Source organism: Pseudoliparis swirei, chromosome 1 (assembly GCF_029220125.1).
Source record: "Pseudoliparis swirei isolate HS2019 ecotype Mariana Trench chromosome 1, NWPU_hadal_v1, whole genome shotgun sequence".
NCBI classification, from domain to species: domain Eukaryota; kingdom Metazoa; phylum Chordata; class Actinopteri; order Perciformes; family Liparidae; genus Pseudoliparis; species Pseudoliparis swirei.
In genome coordinates this window covers 5,219,317-5,235,213 of record NC_079388.1, presented here as the reverse complement: position 1 = coordinate 5,235,213, position 15,897 = coordinate 5,219,317, and the positions used below count along the sequence as shown (strand labels likewise).

Sequence of the window (15,897 nt, the reverse complement as noted above, 5' to 3'; positions counted from 1 at the left end):
AAGCGTCTACGGAGGTTCCACACTCGGTTGACGGCTCTGGGTAATAAAAAAAGCCACTAGAAGAATTATATATACATATATATACAGGACTGTCTCAGAAAATTAGAATATTGTGATAAAGTTCTTTATTTTCTGTAATGCAATTTAAAAAACAAATGTCATGCATTCTGGATTCATTACAAATCAACTGAAATATTGCAAGCCTTTTATTCTTTTAATATTGCTGATTATGGCTTACAGCTTAAGAAAACTCTAAAATCCTATCTCATAAAATTTGAATATTTCCTCAGACCAAGTAAAAAAAAAGATTTATAACAGCAAAACAAAATCAAACATTTGAAAATGTGTTCCCAGGTGTTTCGAGTTAATTAGACGATTCAAGTGATTTGTTTAATACCCTACTAGTATACTTTTTCATGATATTCTAATATTTAGAAATAGGATATTTGAGTTTTCTTAAGCTGTAAGCCATAATCAGCAATATTAAAAGAATAAAAGGCTTGCAATATTTCAGTTGATTTGTAATGAATCCAGAATGCATGACATTTTTGTTTTTTTAATTGCATTACAGAAAATAAAGAACTTTATCACAATATTCTAATTTTCTGAGACAGTCCTGTACATATATATTCTTTCTCATTTATTTATCATTTGCATAACGGCCCACAGTTACTCTATTGCCCTCGCAGACCGTTTGCTCTGAAGAAAACAGAACAACTCGAGTAGAAAAACAAAGCGTGCGAAGTCCTGAACGCCACATTTCATTTAACCGTGTCATGTCTCCGTCATCAGGCTGCTCGAGGAATTTAAATACACAACCCGGGTGCAGTCGTGTCAAAGAAAAAACATTTAATATCTGCTTCTAAATATTGACCTGGTTCATATGAAAAATAAATAATTCTAATATAGGTATTGAACCCCTACATGATTCAGGGAAGATTTATGGAGAAAAAATGCAACTCTTTAATTGAAGTCTTTTATCGGGCATCAAATGCACAACAACGTCTCGATGCTGAAGACCGTGTGCAGCGTTTCAACACTGGATTTAAAATGTATTTTTGTTACCGTTGTTGGCCTTGATGGAACAACGGGCCTGTAGAACAATCTATATGGGACACACACACACAGCAATGTCAATGATTTGCATTAGAAGTCGTGGCTGAAATAAATTCTGACTATACAGCGAGTGTTACAGTGTGTGTGTGTGTGTGTGTGTGTGTGTGTGTGTGTGTGTGTGTGTGTGTGTGTGTGTGTGTGTGTGTGTGTGTGTGTGTGTGTGTGTGTGTGTGTGTGTGTGTGTGTGTGTGTGTGTGTGTGTGTCACCGTCTCCACCACAGACAGGTGATTAATAAACATTAAACAATCCCTCCTCTCTCTCAAACACACTGGAATCTGACGGGAAGAGCAGCATATGTTTTGCCTGCAGGCACGGGGAGAGATGGAGAGCGGCCCGCTGAGTGTCAGATGGGGGGGGGGGGGAGTTAGGTTACAGAGCGGGAGATGAAGGGATGGGAGGGGGGGGGGGGTTTGACACAGGAGGGTAATGAGATGGGAGGAGAGAGAGACACAAGGCAGGTAGAGGTGAGTGATGTCTGAGAGGCAACAAGCAGGCGATGCATGTGCGTGTCGCTCCCTGGGAAGCAGTGATCGTGTCGAGTAGCTCGTCCCGGTTAAATAAAGTGAAGGTCTGTGGTGGTAGTGGGAGACATGTGGAACAGATGGGTTGAGGGGGGTGTGAGTGTGTGTGTGTGTGTGGGCGCTGGGGCTCTCCGCTGCCTCCGCTCTCCCAGGTGAAGCGTTCAGGGCTGCTGCGCCGCCGCCGCTCATCGGGGCCTCTAGTTGGAGCTCTTCGCGAATAAAAGGGCCCTGACTTCTTTTTAGTTGTTGTTTTTGTTTAGTTTGTGTTGCCTCTCGGGGCGCACGAAGAAAACAAATTGTCCCGAGCGCGACGCAAGATGCGTGACCACCGATTCACACTCTTGTGTTCGCAAGCCGCTACGCTACGCTAAAACCGTTTGCTGGTTCGTCGTTGAGGAAACGTTCGTCAACAACGTTTTGACGTCCGATTAATAGTTTCGGTCGTTTATCAAGCGGCGAGATGGAAGATTTTACATGCTAGCTGCTCCGCGAGGCGTCGAGCTAGCTTACATGCTAACGCGCCGACATGCTCACAGTCTCGAAACCGGTTCAGCTTGTTATTTATGAAATAACTTGAGATCACAGAAGCATTTAAATGAACCACACACGCTCATACAACGTGATGTGCGTGGATCCGGTCATTCAGACGTCTGGCACTAAACTTAAACTCCGCGAGGCGTCGAGCTGCATGCTAACGTCAACGAGCCAACATGCTAACAATCACTCGTTAGCAGCAAACACAAAGTGCGGCTACAGTTCTTTTGGTTATAAATCAAAGTATTAGACATTTGACCTCATGTTGGCACCAGATTAAAACGTATTATAATAAGGGGGTGCCTGGACCAGATTTCATGGCGATCTGGAGGAGACATTTCTCTCAGAGCCACAATCAATCCAGTTCCTGGTGACAGTCGAGGGAACATAAGTTCTTAGTGCGCGTCATCTGAGGAGCACGTTGACCTGCTGATGGCGCCTCTGGGGAACATGAACGTCTCATGGTCCCCAACATCCGTGTGATAGTAGAGATATTTCAGTCTGGACCCAAAAGAGCCATTCCTGAAAATGAAATGACATTTTTCTCTATTTTAAGTCATTTTATAGACAAAACAATTGACCTAAAAAATAAAAAAATCAACACGTCAATCAATAACTAAATGAAGTGTTCGCTGCAGCCCTCGCTGTGACCTTCCGTTGAAGTCACAACAGACTCAGGCCGACGGGGATCAATACAAAATATAATTATTGCGACAAATGGAAAGAGGAAGCGTGAGAACGAGAGCACAATAAAAGCACATCGTGGTGGGAAGAGGTAGTTTATACCATTACTTTGTTTATGGTTCTGATGAAAAGATGAAAACAGCCGCGAAACTAAAGCGATCAGTTAATTCTTTAATAATATATTACATTTATGCCGGAATACAATAATAATAACAACAGTAATAACATTAATAATAAACATACACAGAAAGTATAAAATGAGTTGTGTTATTTCCTTAAGTTACCAACACGCAGTACTTCAAAATAAAAGAAAACTAAATTCTCCTTTAGCTGCCTTTGTCTCCTCCTTACCCCCCCCCCCCTGTTTCGAGAACTCAATTTCCCATGAGCACCCACTGGGAAGAACTACACATGGAGGCTGCGCGCGTCCAATCAGGCGGAGTTAAAATTCTCCCAAAGTTCGAGAGGAGCAATGAGCAGGACGTCGTCTCCGATATGGCTTCACGACACTTCCCAGATGAGTGTGTGTGTGTGTGTGGCAGGGGTTTCTAAAACACAGTTTGACATGTTTACCAAAAATAATAAAGAAAACAAAAGAGGGGGAGGGGATAAATAAATAAATACAGCCACGTGTGGGAAGTCATCGTGACACAGACCAGCTACTGAGGAGAGAGGTCCATGTTCAGGGAGGCGGCTGCGGACACACATTACAGGACAGATATCATCACGCCCCCTCCCTCCTCCTCGATGGGAGCGGCCTCAGAGGTATCCGGGAGGTAAAAAAGTCTACGTTTTTGTCCTGAGGGCGAAGGTGAAAGTCACTCCTCCTTTTTCCTTCTTCGCCTCTCATCCGACTGTCCGTACCCTCTTCCCCCCTCTTCTATTTGCGGTGCTTCATCTCCTTGTCGTGGTGGCTCTTCCCCCCGCCCTCTCCCTTGTCCAGCATTTTGACGGCCTCCATCAGGTAGCTCTGGAAGGCGGAGAGCGCGGCGCAGATGGCGGGCATGCCGAAGCCGTGGGTGAGCATGCTGAAGTGGGTGAGGCTCCCCTGGACGCCGGGCTCCAGGCAGGGGGTGGGCCGACTGCCGCCCAGCGGGGAGCGGTCCTGGGACATCATGTCCACGAACTCCTTGCAGACCTCCCTGAGGGGAAGGACGGGGGGAGAGGAGAGGCGTCAGTCTGGTGTCGAGACGCAGCACACAGGACATGATTCATACACTCGAGTCCATCGAGGGTCCTTTTTTATTGCCTTTGTTTTTGCCTTTTTCCCCCCGCACACCTGGGAGAATACTCAAGTGCATATAGAGTTTTAAAATCTATTATTATTCTTATATTAAAACGTCGTGTTTGGGATCGTGGGCGGATCGGACTGTAGGTTGTTGTTGTTGTTGTTGTTGTTTTGCTGCTAAACAAAACAAAGTATAGCACACGCGTGTTCCCAGCTACTGTTTGTTCACACACAACTTTATTATATCTCATACTGATTCAGCTTGTTATTTATGAAAGAACTTGATATAACAGAAGCATTTAAATGAACCACACACACACACGTGATGTGCGTGGTCATTCAGATGTCTGGCACTAAACTTAAACTCCTAAAAAAAACTCCAGCAATTGAGTATTGCACTTTTCACAACCCACAAGAGAAGCAGCAGAGGTCAACATCTCCTGACCTCTCCTCCCCGGTGCGGTTACAACCTTCCCACAATGCAGCTGAACAGCACCTGTTTCAGTCTCCACGCCCCCCCCCCCTTGTCAGTGTGCAGCGGGGGAGGGGGGAGGGGAGGGGGGCGTCACTCACTTGGTGGCCAGCAGCATGCTGCGCCGCGTCGGGAGCTGGTCCGGCTCGCTCTGCCGGCACAGGTACTCAGCCGTGGCTCTGGCGGGAAACTCCGTCTCACACACGTAGCCGAAGTCCCGCGCCAGGTGGACGGCCTCACCTGGAGGAGGAGGAGGAGGAGGAGGAGGAGGGTGTGTGTCAGTTAGAGGAGAGTCCAGACTAGTACAAAGAGGGGGGGTCGTCCTTCAGATTAGATGTCGTGTCGGATAATGATCCACATGTACGCTTCTTAGCGGCCGGGTCGGGTCGGCTCGGGTCAGGGGGACAAACCCTTCTCACTTTCACCACTCAAAACAGTTCACCGCTCTTTGGCTTTTTTGAGAAGCAGCCTTTTTCTTTTCTTCAAATGCACCCACTCCCTCCCTCCGACCCCACCCCCCACCCCTGTGCTTTGACTTGTTTATTCACGCTTGCTCATGCGAGGAGATTTCTATGTGAATATGTGTCTATCTGTCAGGATGTATGCAGGTCACTGTGTGTGTGTGTGTGTGTGTGTGTGTGTGTGTGTGTGTGTGTGTGTTCTCCCTACCCTCCACTAGAGATGTTAGCAGAGTGACGTTGGCTGCCTTGCGTCGCCCGGCGGGCAGGTTGAGGCCAATCTTCTCCAGACGCTCTCTCAGACAGCGGCCACCATTCTTTGACTTCGCCCTGAGGGAGAGACAGAGAGAGCAGTTTTTTAGGAGATGGTCCTCGTGTGTGTGTGTCTGTGTGTGCGTGTGTGTGTGTGTGTGTGCGTGCCTGTGCGTTTATGTAAGCGCATGTGAGGCTGAAATCTCCCGACAGTATGTTTCCTGTCAACACTGATAGTGTCTTGTGTTTCTTTCACGCTTTTTAGTCGTCGCCTTACTTCCTTTCCTTCGCCCGTTCTCGCTCCTTTCTTGAATATTTACATTTTAAGACATTTCACCGGATATGAGTACAGACATATTTGTGGGTATTTACATCACAGGCAAATGGTTGACTTGAGTCAAAGTAGCAGAATAGGTCCTGTATTAAAAAATCTCACAGCATTTAAAAGCATTTATTGTGTCTAAAACGCCTCTGAGAGCGATATTGTTATATGGATTATATCATATTGTGAAGCAGCACTTTACTGTAGTTGTTGGTTGAGGCGGAGCTAATTCGTACTACTTTATATAAACTCGAGCACACGTCAAATGGACAGGTGACGTAACACCGTGGGGTCGCTGCTCCTCTCAGACGAGCAGCGTCTCCACATTCACGACATTTAGATCTTTTAATCTCGTCCTCTTGAAGCATTCCGGCCGGGCCGTGAAGTCGTCTTCTCGCCCCGAGGCGGCGCTTCATGAGACCACATTGCCTCTCTTGTGATTTAGTCCCATGACCCGTTTGGAGTCCTCGGCTCTGGCCCCTTAGTGTCGAGTCAAAGCGCTCTTATTCTGAAAGGCTTCGAGAAGATGGCATAGAGGGCTTTATTTTTATTTTTTAAAACAGAGACAACAGAGACAACAAACTCACAAGTTTAATACGAGGAAGTAGTCTGCGTCGTCGTATTTATAGACAGATTTGTTATATTTTTTGTAATAAATGCTGATTCTTGAGCTTTCAAATCTTTCCCTGAACTCTGTTGACCTCCTGAAAGCTTCGTTTCCACTGAATCCAGCAGGCGGTCCGGTGTTGTGCCACAAAGAGTCAACTTTAAATATAATGTGAAGGCTGGCGGAGGGCCAAAGGTCCTCTGACGGTTGGTCCTGGTGTAGTTCGGTGACACTAGGAAAGGCCTCGCTTGTGTTGAGTGTATTTATTTTCTCGAGGCGACACGACTTTACGGATTCATCTTTTCCTTTCCTCTTTACCTTCGTGAACACTGTTGCGTAACTGTCCCTGGAGATGTACCCCTGGTGTTATTTATGTGTCAGTAAAATGCATTCAAGACCCACATGTTCAGCCACAGTTATTCAATTACATTACATTTATTCTGGAGGGCCCAAAATCACAAATGTTGCCTCCACCAAATAATAAAATGTGCTGTTACCATGCGAACTCCGTTATGTAAGACATGGGTTGATGGTTATGTTTCATACGTCTACCACCTGCCACTTTACACTCTCAAACTGTTGCATTTGAACTTTAATGAGGTGAAACTCTCCAGAATAAAAGCAAAGATGTAAGGTTGAGAATTATGAATATTTTAGGCTTGAAGGAGTCATAATTTAACCCCCATCACTATAAAAAACATACAAATCTAAAACCACGCCCTCTCACCTGCGGAGGACTCCGCCCAGCAGCGAGGCGTTGAGGCACTCGGGCGGGGACAGGCGCCGCTGCACCTCCCCCACCGTCACCTTGTACTTGGAGGTGGAGCTGAGCAGCGAGAGGCGACCCGGCACCGAACAGAACACCTCGGCCGGGTTGGACACGGTGCCCATGCCCAGGCCGTCCTTACCGAGGCACAGGATGGACAGGGACGAGCCGTTGAGCTTGGACGGGATGGGGACTGAGGGGGGGGGGGGTGGAGAGAGGGAGGCGGAGAGGAGAGGTGAGGGAGGTTTGGAAACACAAAAACACCGTGAACAAAGATCCGCAGTCTGAAAACACGACGCGCCTTCTGCGGGTCGCGATGTCGCCTGAACGTTCCCGATGAATCTATTCAGTGTAGCGTTCTCCCCCCGGGTCGACAGCTCTAATTCTGGAGCGCCGCTTCCAACTGCAGGTGGTCTCACGTAAAGCTTCACACCTCCGAGGGCTCAGCTTCACACCGGGAGGAACTTTTACTGTGAGTGTGCCTTGTTTTGGGAATAGGGGATGGAGGAGGAGGAGGAGGAGGAGGAGGAGGAGGAGGAGGAGATGGAGGAGGAGGAGGAGATGGAGATGGAGGAGGAGGAGGAGATGGAGATAGAGGAGGAGGAGATGGAGATGGTGATGGAGGATGAGGAGGAGATGGAGGAGGAGATGGAGATAGAGATGGAGGATGAAGAGGATGAGGAAGAGGAGGAGATGGAGGAGGAGATGGAGATAGAGGAGGAGGAGGAGATGGAGATGGAGGAGGAGATGGAGATGGAGATAGAGATGGAGGATGAAGAGGAGGAGATGTAGCTGGAGATGGAGGAGGAGATGGAGATAGAGATGGAGGATGAAGAGGAGGAGATGGAGATGGAGATGGAGGAGGAGATAGAGATGGAGGAGGAGGAGGAGGAGGAGGAGGGCATCAAAGCCAACCACTTTCGGGGTTTAAGGCTTGGGAAGTTGGCGTCTCCTTGACTTGACGAGGCCTTTCTTTCTCCTCCGCTAATTGGTGTCGATGAAATTAGCTCCGGAGTCCTAAAGTCTTAAACCCCCCCCCCCCTAAAATCCCTCTAAATGTGCAGTTGTGTGGGCAGAAATCCTCTGAATTGAGAGGATTGAAAGGAATCGCCTCCTTTGTGTGTTTTGTGGATCTACATGGACACAAAGGTAGAGCTCATTGTTTTAAGGGGGGGGGGGGGGGGGCATGGTCTTAAAGGTCTACGATTCACCATCTTTCCCCGTGGGCACAGAGGAAATAGTCCTTATGTGAAGGGTTGTCTGGAGTTGCCGTGACATCTCTTCAAGTCGTTGGGATTTTTCTTTTTCCCGAACAACAACATCCCAATCGGCTCCATATTGGGTTTTTTTGGGGCGTAAATCTGGTCAACCTATTTCAACTATCAGGACGACTAGAAAAGGAAGGTTATAGGATAAGAAAGAATATATATCTCCTATAGTTCTATTCTTTTATTACAGTATGCGTGTCTCTTTTAATTTGGGGGAACTGTGAAGTCCTTATCGGTGTTTACAAGGAAATGCAACATGTGCCTATATACATCTACCCCCCCCCCCCTCTCTCTCTCTCTTTCAGCTTTCCCTTCTCTTCAGTCCTGATGGTTTCCTCTCTCTCTCTCTCACTCCCTCTCTTTCTCTTATCATCTTTGACTCTTTCTTGTGCCTCCCACTCTTCATCTTCCCCCTCTCTTTTTTCCCTCCTATATTCCGCATCGTTCCCGTCTCCCCGTTGGCTTTCCGTATTCATGAGGGCTTTGGGTTCCCTCTGCTATCGGCTGTAAGTGCTTGCCGAGAGAGCGTCGCCGTGGTAATTGATCAATTCGAAGCGTTTTGGCAAACAAGTGGAGTCCCTGTCACTTCATCTCATCACTGCAGTGGGAGGCCGCTCCTCTTCTTCGGGGGACTTGATTTGGGGAATGATCCTGGATTCTGTGTGGAAACTTCGTGGCACGAAGAGATGAAGGCCGGTGATGGGGTTTGGGCGTTTGGAATATATATATATATATATACATACATATATTATATATATATACATATATATATACATATATATATATATATATATATATATATATATATATATATATATGGGAGGCCAAAGTACATTTGGAATATGAGAGGAAATTCTCTAAAATGCAAAAGCACCCACAATGTATGTTCGGTGTTATTTTGAATGTGAGCCATTTGGGTGTCATCTGTCTCTCTCCTTCTCTCCCCTATATATATATATATATATATATATATATCTTCATTTTTTTTGCTGCAGCACTACACCCTACAGGCCCGTCTATCATGTCAAGGTTTTTTTCTTCTTCTTCTTCTTTCTCCGAGCATCTCACTTCGCCAGCGACAAATCCAACTTGAGTTTTCTAATCGTGCCCCTGTGTGTCTGCGACTCGGAGCCGCTGATATCACACTGATCACACTCTGCAAATTCCCCCACAACTCCTCTTTTATCATGTTCCCCTCCCTTTTCTTCTTTGCCCCACTTCTCCTCTCTTTTTCACTCTAATCCCTCTCTCTTTTCTCCCTCTCTCTCTCCCCCTCTCTCTCTTTCTCTCTCATATGACCATGAACAGTTCATTAAGAATGTGTGCCTTTGGGGTGAAGTCTGCAGCTGAGTATTAGAGGACTTCTTGACTTCAAATGAAATAGCAAAACAGAATTATTTATAGTGTGTGTGTGTGTGTGTGTGTGTGTGTGTGTGTGTGTGTGTGAGCGAGCGAGAGACTGGTGTTGGAGTGCCCCTAAACACAAAACCCCCTTCAGCATGTATAGCACAATTATATATAGGTGCACTTAGACACAAATGTGCACACACACACTCAATCTTTTGCTTCTCTCTGCCACACACCACCACACACACACACACACACACACACACACACACACGCACGCACACGCAGAGCTCTCTCCCACCTCTTACCTTTTTTAATGACAGAGTGGTCGAGGATGCCCAGGGCTGATCCTTCCTCCATTCCCTGTGTCAGACAGACAGACAGTCACTATCATTTATCCACCGGCCTCACAGCCAACACACACACACACACACACTTCTATATATACACACAGTTATATGCACACACACAGAGCTTTTCTCTCTCAGGCCAAAGCAAGATGGACGGTCCAGTGTTCTAGTTTCCCCTGCAGCATATGAACAACTATCCATATCCAATAATGAAATGTGCTTCTCTTATTGGTTGAATCTGTTTCTCTGTGCAGAATGAAAAGCAGGAGACATCATGCAAGTTATGACGGCTGGTTTTAAACAGTTCATTTGTATTTGAAACCAAAAGATTGCACTGTTTTTAAAATGTGTGGAATCATAAACACATATATTTTATGTCATTTATGAGTTCACTGTTTGGTTGAAATTTTTTTGGGGAGGGGGGCTAAAAAAAAGTTGCCTCTTCAACTTATTTACAATTATTTAAAAAAAATACAATGTAAGGAAATAAATACTGTGACAATTTTAAATAACTAAAGAGCAGTTTGGTTGTTATATTATATTTTTTTGCTGAGAAATTTAATAATTTCCAACATTTTAAGATTACTTTAAAAAAAACATTTTATATTTCTTTCACTATTGCCGAAAAATAAAATAAATACAAAATAAATAAATGATTGAATCATTATGAAAAGCAGCCACTTCGTTCCACATATTGAAAATAATACATTTTAAAAGTCTCGGCGGATTATTTGATCTTTCTCATGAGGATGAAACCGTCTCGCAGGGCGATGCTCGGGTGTTTTCCTTTTGTGGTGGATTTATAAGAGGACTCAAACACGAAGGATATAATCCATTAATCAAATAAAGGTCCTTGTCAAGTGGGGAGCGTTTAACAGCAACACGCCCGGGTTGACTCCTCTGCTGCGCGGCGCTGCTTTTCTATTAATGACCGTGCTCATCAATTGGTCTCGGGGTGTGTGTTTTTTCTTCTTCTTCTTTTTCTTCTGCGAGGAGGCAACAAACAGCGTCTGCAGCTGCACCTGCTGCAGGGGAGCGGACTGCTCCGTGAACCATAGCAACTATTCTTCTCCCTCCTCCCCAAAAAAAAAACACACAAAAAAAACCTGCAGAAGGCAGAATGACTTTGTCTTTGTGCGACACGTCGGGTCATGAATAAACGGAGTAATATTAGGACGGATGATTGTGAGGAAAATCTCAGACAAATATTACACTTTTTTTGTCATAAAGGCTGCATATACATCTTCACATTCTCCCTGTACGTCAATATCTACTATAATAATTATTAAGGTCAACTTCAGTGGATATTTATAGATAGATTTGAAACGGATATGTGTCTAAAAAAAACTCTTTAAATGACAAATCATATGAAAATAAGAAAGAAAGTAAAACAGGCCATCTACAATTCACACATCACAAAATGGAGGACGCTGATCTAATATAGTTTTATTTATTCATTTATAAACGAATGTGGGAGAAATAACAAACCTGATATTGTTGTTTATTTCACTTTATTTCAGTTTTTTGTCTGTGGTTTGCTATTTATTTTTATATCAAACACCAACAACTGCTCGTGGGATTTTCTTTTCTTTTGTGGGAAAATGTGAAATAAGCTTGAGTGTCTGCAGGAGTTATATATTTTATTTTTTTAATAAAAGATAAATAACAAATTAAACATTCCAAATGAATGAAAATGATTAATTGTAGTATTTGTTCAATCAATTTGATTAATGCAAGCTATTTTTTTAATGAATTGTCGTTGAAAGGAAATTAATTTGTTTCATTATATTTTAAGTATATGTATAATATTATTAACGGCATCAGAATAAAAAATAAAATAAAGTATATAAGAGGCACACCGTGGGGATTTCGTTCACAAAGAGTACGTGCGCACTGATTTGGGACTTTTACGCACGGTGCGCAGCGCCAACGCAACCAGAGGATGGAGAATCCAAACGAGTACAATTTAAAAAGTCACCTGCAGATCGTCCAGGCCGTGGTGCCCCATGTGCATCCCGAGAGGACCGTCCCCGAGAGCGGCGGCGCCTTCTCCGAGTCCGTGCAGCAGCCGCGGGACAGCTGCATACTCCCGCCGGGGGTCGAGGCTCAGAGCCCGTTGAGACTGTGAAAGGAGTCCCCCGTCGTCGGAGCGCGACCTTTGCGAGTGCCATGCCACTTGCTGATGCTGATGGATGGAGTTGATGGAAGTGTAAGGGTCTGACAGGTGGGAATATGAGTCCTGGTTCTGGGAGTATGGCAGGGAGGACTGGGGGTAAGGGGGAGGGAAGTACGGAGGCTGGAAGTCAGAGGCCGGAGTGTGGCAGAGCGGGGGAGCCGAGGAGTAGGCGGCCTGGTTCAGGGAGGAGAGCTGCGAGAGGCGGCCGCTCTGCGAGGAGCCGCTTAGTCCGTCTGCGCGGTCCTGTGGACAATTAGAAAAGGAAAACAAATTAAAGTTTGCTTCACAGCAGCAGCTCAAAGTCTTCCTCATTAAACTCCCAAAGGTGCCCATTTGGTTAACACTAAATTTCCAATCCCAAAAAGTGATGAGCTGCGTAAAATGTGTGTTTTTTTTCTGTCGTAAACGCAAAAAAAAAAAAAAGAGCAACATTTCAACACAAAACAGCTGTAACCCGTAAATAAGTGTGTCTATATTTGTACTAGATGGCTGGAAACAGCAGCGGCGGCGCTTGAAGTGATGCGCAGTGGCAGAAGACGCCCTCCGCATCGCATGCGGAACAGTGTCAGAAAGGTCACGGCCACCAAGAAGCTGCACAAAGGACAGGTAATGCACAACAACGCGTTGCTCCGGGATGGCGTGTGTGTGTGTGTGTGGGGGGGGGGGGGTCCTGTAAACAATCCGTCATCGTGTCAACAAAACCACTATGACCCCCCCCCCCCCCCCCAGATGAAAGAGGCTTTATTTCCGGCAAATGTGATTGTTCTATAGTTGACTCTACAAGTTGAGCCCCGGCGTGTGGAGTCCTCTACAGCCCATATTGCATCGCTGCTCACACACATCCGGGTCAAATTGGATTTTTCTTTTTCCCCCCCTTCTTTTTTTGGGGTCAGTCGGATCGATGCATGCTGTTACGGAACAATGTCCATTATGTGCGCCGGGCAGCCGGATTAAAAGCGCCCACATACACATGTCATCCATCACGGTGCGCGGTCACTCCTCTCGGTCCAACGCGGTTCACGTCGGAGGCCGCTATGTAGCTGATGACGCTCCTCCGGAGAGACGCGGTGAGTTCCGGCATGTCACAGCGTGTGCGGCGGGGTGACAGTTCACTGTCAGCCGGCCTCAGTCGCTGTGACACTGCGCAGACAAAGACCGTCTCCGCAGACAGATGCGCGGCGCCGCGGCACTAAACTGTGTGTCAGATATCGGTTCATCCGGACGCGCCGGGACAGTAAAGAGCAAGCCACATGTAGCAGACATTTATTTTAATTGTCAGCCAAAATGTAGTTCACAAATAAATGTAAAATTCCGTGGGCCGGGGGACTCTGCAAGATGAGAGTTGTCTGAAAAATGCAAAATATTGATTAAATCCTAACGGTCTAATTATTTTTCTTCAGGACCTTATTTACCCGAACAGAGCTTTTTAAATAGGTTTTTTTAAAGTGAAAACACATTGTGCATCTTTCAGGATCAGTCCCACACTTGGCACAGGAAATAAACTATTACCTAAAATAAATTAGTTAGTAATAAACAGAAACATCAACAGTGAAACAACAACAAAACGAAAGAAGAAGCTTTAGACACGAAGTCTCTATTAAACTCACCATAGCCGAATAGGTGTGGATTAACATCTGGAACACTTTGGCTAAACCCCAAATGTAATATTCAACAGGACGCGTCCGAGGACTGAAAGATGGCACCAAATGCTGCGAGATGTAATCCAGGCTGTTTTCACCGGTCCATTAAATTCAAAGGCGTTATTTACTTCTTCCCTTCCCTCTCTCTCTCTCTCTCTCTCTCTCTCTCTCTCGCTCTCTCGCTCTCTCTCGCTCTCTCTCTCTCTCTCTCTCTCTCTCTTTACGCACACCACGGATGAAAAGCCGCTGTCAGATATGCACACACTCACCACACGCGCGCACAACACATACGGAGTCCTCCAGACTCTTCACCAGCGCACTACTTATAGGCTTTGCGCGCACTCGGCAGAATGAGGGGAGGGGTCGACGGGGTCCACTTCTCTTAAAGGGATATTTTCATTCAATTAGCCTCCGTGGACTCAAACACACACAACGCACTTTTTTACATTTATTGGGCTATTTTTTTTCTTTTTTCGTTTCAAGAAATAGCACCGAAACCCATTCTGGATTTTAGGTAACCGGACAAAGGATTATCACATAATCGGAGTTGTCATATGTTTATTTTAAGAAGAATCTTAACAAAAATGATATATAACAACAATAAGAATTCACATTCTCTCACTTTTACCGTCCAGCTGCTTTGCTTTTACGCACGGCTGTCCAGGTCCTTCCAGTCACCAAATATTGGAGTTTTTAATCAATAATGCATTTTTGTCCTCCCAAAATTTCACCAAGACTGTGAATTCTCTGGATTCAGTTTCCCTTTATAGAATAAATATATTAAAAACAACCCAACGGGCCCACAATGTGCAGCCTGTTTGCGCAACGATGGTGGAATTCTACATCAACAGGCCTAACACTGCGAAGAGATACAACACAAATAAAAACAACAATAAACAGAAACCTCTGCCGTGTTTCTTTTACCTGCAGCAGGTCGGTCTTGGTTCGGGACTTCCAGAGCATGGTGCTGGTGCCGATGGCTCTCGCGCTGCAGCTGAGGGGTTAATGTGACGCGCTGGATGGAGAAGAGACGGGCTGGCGCTGCGGAGAGGAGTGAGTTAGTTTGAGAGATGATGCAGGAGTTTGTATGGATGGATAGTGGGGAAAGGGTGGGTGAAGGGGGGGGGGGGGGTACAAAGAGAAAGAGAAAGAGGGCGGGAGGTGACAGGAGTCGCTCAGAGGGGAGCAACATTTTTTTTTTTTATGGCCCGTGCCGGAACAAGAAAGACACTCACAAAGCAAAATGTCCCTGAACCACAACGGGATTATCCTCCTCTGAAACATCCCGTTACATGTACACGTAAAGCTTAAAACATCCTAAACTGAGAATATAATGTGTTCTTCCAAATATGTGCAGAATAAATATCAAGCAATATTAAATGTTTTCTTGAGACGAGTCACTTGTCACTCTTGGTGCCCTTTAAGGAAGGCACGGGATTCATACCTGGCTGGAATACTCAGTCATGAGTTCAACCTCCATCCCCAAAAGATGTGAAAGCATTAAAGGACCAAACTAGTTGGTCTCCTGAGTTTCAACCAGATAGCAGAATTAGGAGAGAGAAAAGTGTACAAGCAAATATACAGACACATACAGGACTGTCTCAGAAAATTAGAATATTGTTCTTTATTTTCTGTAATGCAATTAAAAAAACAAAAATGTCATGCATTCTGGATTCATTACAAATCAACTGAAATATTGCAAGCCTTTTATTCTTTTAATATTTAATATTTTTTTAATTGCATTACAGAAAATAAAGAACTTTATCACAATATTCTAATTTTCTGAGACAGTCCTGTATACTGAGATGCAGGTAGAGAGAACTTCAAGGAAATATGAGATGCAAACGAGTCTCACTGCGCCATCTTGTGGCGGTTCATGGAAAGCTGAGAAGTCCTATAGTTTGACAGAATTTAACAGGAATTCTCTTTATTACATTTGTGTGTAAATGGGTTTTTAAAAACTTGAGAGCATCAGAGTTACTACATGGACTTGAGTTACTTAAGAATTAAAAACCAAAACAAGTTTCGACATTTGTGTTGTTGCATTGATAAAATCCCCAAACAGCAATACACAAAAAGAACGCAAAAGCATATGGGCATTTCCTGCATTGCTACGCAGCTTAGATATTAAATGATCATGACTATGACAAGCCAT

At 45.1% G+C, this 15,897-nt stretch overlaps 1 protein-coding gene across 2 annotated transcripts; it reads right to left on the bottom strand.

Annotated features, from left to right (window-relative positions):
- Positions 1–3,014: 3,014 nt before the first annotated feature.
- Positions 3,015–14,754, bottom strand: tfap2e (transcription factor AP-2 epsilon). 2 transcript variants are annotated; one of them, XM_056415516.1, is made up of 7 exons: positions 14,667–14,754; positions 11,905–12,345; positions 9,885–9,939; positions 6,923–7,154; positions 5,226–5,344; positions 4,658–4,796; positions 3,015–3,998 (listed from the first exon to the last, which is right to left on the bottom strand). In XM_056415516.1, exons 1-7 carry the CDS (start codon positions 14,703–14,705, stop codon positions 3,737–3,739), a joined length of 1,287 nt encoding a protein of 428 aa, XP_056271491.1. In that variant the 5' UTR covers positions 14,706–14,754; the 3' UTR covers positions 3,015–3,736. The 2 variants fall into 2 exon arrangements, with proteins under 2 accessions (XP_056271491.1, XP_056271501.1); XM_056415526.1 differs by lacking the exon at positions 14,667–14,754 and adding an exon at positions 13,710–13,875.
- Between the last annotated feature and the right edge of the window lie 1,143 nt (positions 14,755–15,897).

Coding starts and splice junctions, on each gene's coding strand:
- tfap2e (XM_056415516.1), bottom strand. CDS start 14,705: ATGCTCTGGAAGTCCCGAACCAAGACCGACCTGCTGCAG. Junction 12,346..14,666: donor CCAAGACCGACCTGCTGCAG/GTAAAAGAAACA, acceptor AATTGTCCACAG/GACCGCGCAGACGGACTAAG. Junction 7,155..9,884: donor CCACTCTGTCATTAAAAAAG/GTAAGAGGTGGG, acceptor CCCCCCCCTCAG/TCCCCATCCCGTCCAAGCTC.